This window comes from Hyalella azteca, unplaced genomic scaffold (genome assembly GCF_000764305.2).
Source record: "Hyalella azteca isolate HAZT.00-mixed unplaced genomic scaffold, Hazt_2.0.2 contig4775, whole genome shotgun sequence".
Classification (NCBI taxonomy): domain Eukaryota; kingdom Metazoa; phylum Arthropoda; class Malacostraca; order Amphipoda; family Hyalellidae; genus Hyalella; species Hyalella azteca.
Window position 1 is genome coordinate 9,107 of NW_025934986.1, and position 6,626 is coordinate 15,732.

Genomic DNA, 6,626 nt, shown 5'->3' on the forward strand with positions numbered 1-6,626 from the left:
TTAAATTATGACGTATTTGTCATAATAAAATTTGTTAAGTTTTTCCCACGAGTATTTTATTGATAAGATGTAGTTGTATGGTGCATCTTTCACCATCACTTCTTTCAAAACGCAGCAATCATACGATGCAAGTTCTTTTTTCGACAATAAGAGAAGATTTCATGCGGAATATGCTCTAAATCAGTTGTTATTTGATCAGTTCGTTGCAATAGGTACTTCTCAAGTTCTCGTCGGCAGGCGACATTCATCATGATCACGCATTTGTGTGTTCAAGATTTTGGCTGCTGTAGAAATTTTCAACTTTGGGCATGTAATTAAATTTGAATTACCTGCTTTCATATAGTATTAATTTAATGTCAGCATTATATCGAAAGCAAAGATGAGCGGTTCCGTGTTAATTTTTTCTTACCTTCACCCGCGGTCTCGAGATAACATGTTCAAATATTATGGTATTGGTATTCTCTGGTATTCGGTATGGCATTCTCCGAAAGGTTTTACCTTGAAAACTGATTGTGCTATGAAAATGTGATTCATGCCACTAAGTTGTCATTCAACTGGAGATGCCATGCAGAGCGGCCGGCGGAAGTCCAGGCAGTCACGGTCGTTGAACCGATGCCGACATTCATAACCGAGTTCCAGACACCGCTCGGCTGCTGAGTTGTCGGGGAGCAATTTTCCGGGGTAGTACTAGTCAAGTGAATAATATCAGTCAATTTGACGGGCATATTGATAAACGAGAAATAATATTTCGTCATCCGCCTTTTTAAAGAAATAGGTAAAGACAGAGCCTCCCATCTGTTAGGGCAGAATCGTCGTAATGGTTACTAATGGCGTCGTATTGATTGAGTATAACAGGAAATTCACGAAATTATGGGTAATTTGATCGTTATTCATTAATGAAAGCAGAATGGTTGTACCCCGGTTCATGGTTGAGTACGTAAATCTTAATTTGATGTATTTTTATGGAAGATCTCAGAGGGCCTATGACATTTTTCTTCTTTTTCGTCATAATTTGCAGGATAATTTTGATTAGCCATCTTACCTGACCCCAATAAGGAAGTCCCATTGGAATCGAGGAATTGTCGACCCAAAACCAGTCCTCCGTGTACCAGGTTTCAAGGTAGCCACCGACCCAGTAGTTGGTAATGTGCTGCAAATCTGGCAAAGTTGTTTGATTTTTGTTCATGTTTCTGGTTAATATGTAGGAATTAGCGAAGCGTCTAATTGAGAGGAATTTTATTGTTGCATTTGTATTGATATTTTTTTATTATTCATATTTTTTGTTTGTGCCTGAATAATGATTTTATTATTCAATGTTAGTTGCCAGTTTCAAAATAATGCCCCAACTAAAAAGCAAGTTAACCTCATTTTCTACATTGGTTTAATCGAATTTGGATACTGTAGTTTCCCTTACCGAAATATAAAGAAACATTCTAGTCCTGAGAAGAAATATATTGTTCGATTATGTTAGCATACACCATGCTTTTTGAAACAATAGCTTCACTTTGGATGTTATCTTTTGTAAACCGACTATAGATAGTTAGATACCATAGAACGAGTTGTGAACCTTTACTCTGGAAACTACAGCGAGAGCATTTGACCAATAATGTCCAGAGACATCTTCCATGGCCACTAATATATCAGCTGAATTTATCTGCTTGGTCGATCGGATATTGAACGCTTATTAACCTTGTTCGAGGATGTAATTAGCCACTACTCCGAACTGCTCGCAGTTATCGAATGTGACCAGATCGCCACCATCCTCCTGGCAGATATTTCTCGACGCCTCCCATGACTGCCTGGCTGAGCTTTCAAAGCTCAGGCACTGACTTCCTACCGCCGTGTAAGGGAGGTTGCAATGGCCCTCTGGAAGAGCATGAAAGTCATTTAATTTTCATAATTTAAATATTAAGATCTTAAAGCTGCTGGTCTAAAATGCAGATTTAGGGTAAATAATATTAATTTATATTGAACACAAAATTTTTCCATATCTCTATCATATGGGCACGGTTTTTTATATTTTTTTTCATTTCGATGTAAGCTCATCGAATAAATAGATAATTTAATATATTTCCTCTCTTTTCCATATATTTCCTTTAATATATAGCCTCTCACCTGCTGTTGGTGGCCCTTCACAGATGTGATGAAACTCCCATGAGCAATCATACGCCCCCATGTAGGGATTATCTCCATAGAAAATCCCAGTGCACTGACCTCCCCAAGGCTCCCACGTGCCTCCGCCAGCCTGTTAACAAAAAAGAAGATGTTTTGTTACTGACGTATTCCGTAATCCTGCTAGTCAATTTTGATGAAATTACGCAACATCGACCAATCCCAGGTCAACGGTTAGCCGACTATATTAAGTATGCAAATACGTACCATTTCTTATCTATAGATCAAAGTTGATCAGACCAACTCTAATCAGTCTAGAAGCGTATATTTAAACAACTGTAGGTAAAACATAATTTTATGAACCAATGTTGAACTTGCATTATCATAATCTAATGCAATCTACTCACCGTTCCCCAGAAGGGTGCCCCCATGGCTATAACAGAACCGTCCCTCCAATGCCATTCATCGCGGGTCACTGAGTACCTTCCACCGATCCAGAAACTATCGTTCATCCCGCCTGCATCGGTTGCAAAACAAATTCTATCAGAAAACAGTTCTTATTTAGGATATGCTACGGTATGGTTCATACTCTATACCGCGAGAAATGGTGATATGCAATGAAACCTTCGCCTACAGAGATCAAAAGAAATGTTATTTGGTACCTTAGGTTCAAAGATTATTATTAAACAAATTTAATAAATTATTACATGATTGAGAGCATTGTGGGAAATATTGAATTTATTGGTGGAATTGATACTTAGGAAAGAGGAAAATCGCGCAATGCAACTTTGGGAATCACATGGTACAAAGTCGAAGATATAACGGAGGTTATTCCATAGTAACATACACTAAACCCTTTAACGTACATTGAACCCTCGAACCATTTTCAATTAAAGCTTATCTTCACCTGTTTCTTCAAGGTAGTGCACAGCGTCCGTGAAAAAGTCGCAGCGGTCGAGGGTGGCGAGTTCCCCGTGCAATTCGCGGCACTGAACCTGGGCCTCGAGCGCGGTCAACCACTCGGTGGGGGCGAGCACGCAGCCGCTCCCGATGTCATCGTAATTCTCAGGGCAATTCAGTGCATGCGCTGAAATTATCGATTTAGTTCATATACATAAACAAATCCATTTAATCGATTGGTTTAGCTGGGATGATGAATTGAGTGGGCATAATTATATCTTAACGATCAAATGATTGCCTGTAAAATGCGCTGATAGATCAATTGAGTGTAGTAGTAGAAGAACGGATTGCTAGCGCGTCAGCTATCAGGCTATTTCGCACCGGAGGTCAAAAGATAACAACGTCAGCAAGGCGGAAGGTCTCAATCATTCAAAGACTAAAATTTATCATAGCTCACAAGGGGCGAAAGATCTCAAATATCCAACCCGCTGAAGCTGGCTCGAAAGAAGCAGCGTGAGCATCTCAAAGAGACGAAGTGACAAGGCGGGACAGATGAAAAGCAACAGAAACGAAGATACTCGAACAAGAGGTCGCTTGCACAGGACGTCGGCCGTCCGCACGAGAGAGACAGAGAAGGAATATGTAAGGAGTCCTACCTACTTAATAACTTGACCCCGCAACTGAGACCAACTGTCAGACACCGCGATATCAGCGGTGGAGCTCTCAGGGATAATACCCCTAGGAGCGCGAAATCCCATAGGACTTCTGACAAGCACAGACATCCGTCAGAAGTCACCCCTAATGGAATAATCTTAAAAGTGCATATTTTCAGCATAAAAGGCTCGACTTACATACTACTATTTTTAACAACTAAGCGCTGTATGAATATTGAAAAACTTTTCAATTTTACGATTGAGATTACAAAAACATAGCTATGTTTGGCGCACAAACTTTGTTTTTATCGATCAGATAAATTATTTCAAAAAGTAGAAAATTATTTTAAAACAAAATTTTAATTGAAACTGAAGCATATGCTGGTCCGANCAGCAGCTGTCTCTTATACACATCTAGATGTGTATAAGAGACAGGATAAAGGGTGACCACGCATTGCAACTCCAATGACGAGACAACGTCACTGCAGCTTTTATGATGAGAACACATCACTGAAGATCTTATGAATACACCACGTCACTGCAGCTTTTATGATAAGAACATGTCACTGAAGCTCATATGATGAGACCACGTCTTTGCGGCAATATAATGAGACCACGTCACTGAAGCTCTTATGGTGAGACCACGTCACGGAAGCTCTTATGATGAAGCCACGTTAGGATGCATGACGTTGGTTTGCATATCGCCTCGTCGATGTGCATGGGAAAGGCGCTCAAATTCACCAGATGGCGATGATCGCAATTCACGATTACAAAACTATGATTCGCAGGAACTTTCACTCAATCTACGGTAAAGTAGTTCCAAGACATCTCATGCTGAGGCGATTGAGTAAATTTCTACTTAATCAGAAATTTCAAGGAATAACGAGATACTGGATGATATTTAATATGCCTTGTACCAAATATCCTTCACTGTAGAAAACTTAAGGTATCTTCCTACTTTCACTTAGTTCTGGTAACTCGGCGATGTATAGAATTAACTCCCTAAACCATTTGTCACCGGACTTCCAGTTTAATAATTCTGATTGAATTTCTTTATTAAATAAAGCTTTAATTTTTTTATATAATTTCGAGCACACGCAGCAGTTTAGCAGCTGAGCCATCCTTATTTCTTGTATAACGACTTAGAAGACAACACATCCCTATCCCTATTCGGGGCGCATGCCGGAGGCCAGCTTTGCCAAACTTCACACTTAGGTTCATATTCCTTTCCATTGGTAAGAACGCTAGAGTGCATAACGGCCTATGAAATCAAGTGCTCAAAGCCATAGCGCTGGATGTCCACAGCCACAAAATAAGCTTGCCAAAGGTAAACATGGCCATACTGCATTGGCCAAACCTCCTCTGGCCTAACCTTTTCAGGCCTAACCTATACGAGCTGCAACCTTTATCCGCTAAAACAAATCTGAGCGGACCTAACTTAACCGCATTGGCTGCAAGAAGTTAGAAAGGCGGTCCAAGTGTGCTGATAGAGCCAGTCATTGGCTGCAAAAAGGTTGTGAGCCGGGACAACGGGAATAGGTTAGGCCAAAAGTGGTTAGGCCGGTATAGGTACAGCCGAATGGGGAACTACCTGCTTATGAGCGAGCATTCTCAAGCATTGGCTGAAGACCTACGGCGCTATTATCTTTCAGCAGTGTGTTGCTTGTCTGGATTACGGAGTTCAAGCGTAGTTTGCGGCTTCGAGTTCTGAGGCTGAGTAAAGTTAATGCATGATGCAGCTAGGCGTTGGCTCCAGAGCTTATTTATGAGTAAAATTTGTGTTCTACTGCTGCGCCCTCTCCCTATTCCGCGTCCCAGGCTGGGACTCCCAGCAAGCAGTTCCACTCTAACGTTTACACAGTCAGCACACAGGATTAATCGTCTCTTCATCTTCTCCCTTGGTCGACGTCAAGATATCGGCCACCAACTTTTTGTATTTTAGTCTGATCTCTACGAAGCAGTAGAGATCTGCGGAGCGATCGGGGTTTGCCGGTGGCTACCATTCGGGCGCTGAAGAGGTCACGGCGGACCACTCTGGTACTGTCGCTGATGCATCCGGGACTTAGGCCCTACCAGGAGAGACTTCCCGTCGGCAAGGCATGAAGTACTGGCGCCACGGCGCCTACTGGCCGGCGGACCATCCGGCCACGACACCGAACTGACTGGTTCTGCATTCACGGAGGTGAGCTGCGAAAACTGACGCGTAGTGCTCGCGTAAGCTGTAAAGCTATTCATTATGCCTTGTCCCTCCAATGGAGGGTAGAACCTCCACTTGTGCCTATATTAACTATTTGTAAATTGGAAGTCCTGTGTCTATTGTGTTATACTAATTCTTTACTACCTTAGTCGTTTTAGCTCTCATCCGTCTCTCTTATCCTGTAAGGTATATATACGAATAGCTAGGACGTCGTGTTAAACTACGTATAATCCTTCACGTTTCTAATTAAAACTAATATTCCTGTTTCCTTTGCGCAGTGCAAACTTCTATTATCAAGTCGAATGCGGTCGAGTGTGCTGAAGCTCGGGAGGCGCGTATGATGGTGGCCGCTGCCATCCTCGGCACTCGATGCGTTACTTCGTGCGGCGGTCAATTAATAAACAGTTATTTATTTGATATTGCCTCATTTGTCCCTCACTCGGCCGTGTTTTCAATATTCACAGTCGCCAGCAGCGGTTTACGTTGAAGGCAGTGGTTTACGGTTTCGTAGCCTCTTGCATGCCAATGTATGCATCGATAATGATAGGCGCAGAGTCAGCAGCAACTTTCTCACTTGTCTCCGAAGCACTGCTTTCTGAAACCCCAAACCAAACGAGGTTGCATTTTCTTTGATCCCTACCCAAAATCTCACGTGTGCATTCGACCGATTGCGGCCCAAAACCTCAGTGTTATCGTTATTTTTTTCATAAAATGTGCATTAATTACTACTACTTCGGTCCGTATAATAAGCTTAATTCATTACG

At 41.8% G+C, this 6,626-nt stretch overlaps 1 protein-coding gene across 1 annotated transcript; it reads right to left on the reverse strand.

Moving 5' to 3' along the window:
- Window positions 1-317: 317 nt before the first annotated feature.
- On the reverse strand, window positions 318-3,199 carry LOC108674869 (secretory phospholipase A2 receptor; the record flags this gene model as incomplete). The annotated part of the gene is made up of 6 exons (XM_018162854.1): window positions 318-687; window positions 1,043-1,158; window positions 1,690-1,866; window positions 2,116-2,245; window positions 2,520-2,629; window positions 3,020-3,199. Coding segments are annotated over 6 exons (854 nt in total), but the record flags the coding sequence as incomplete, so codon positions are not given.
- Window positions 3,200-6,626: the final 3,427 nt, after the last annotated feature.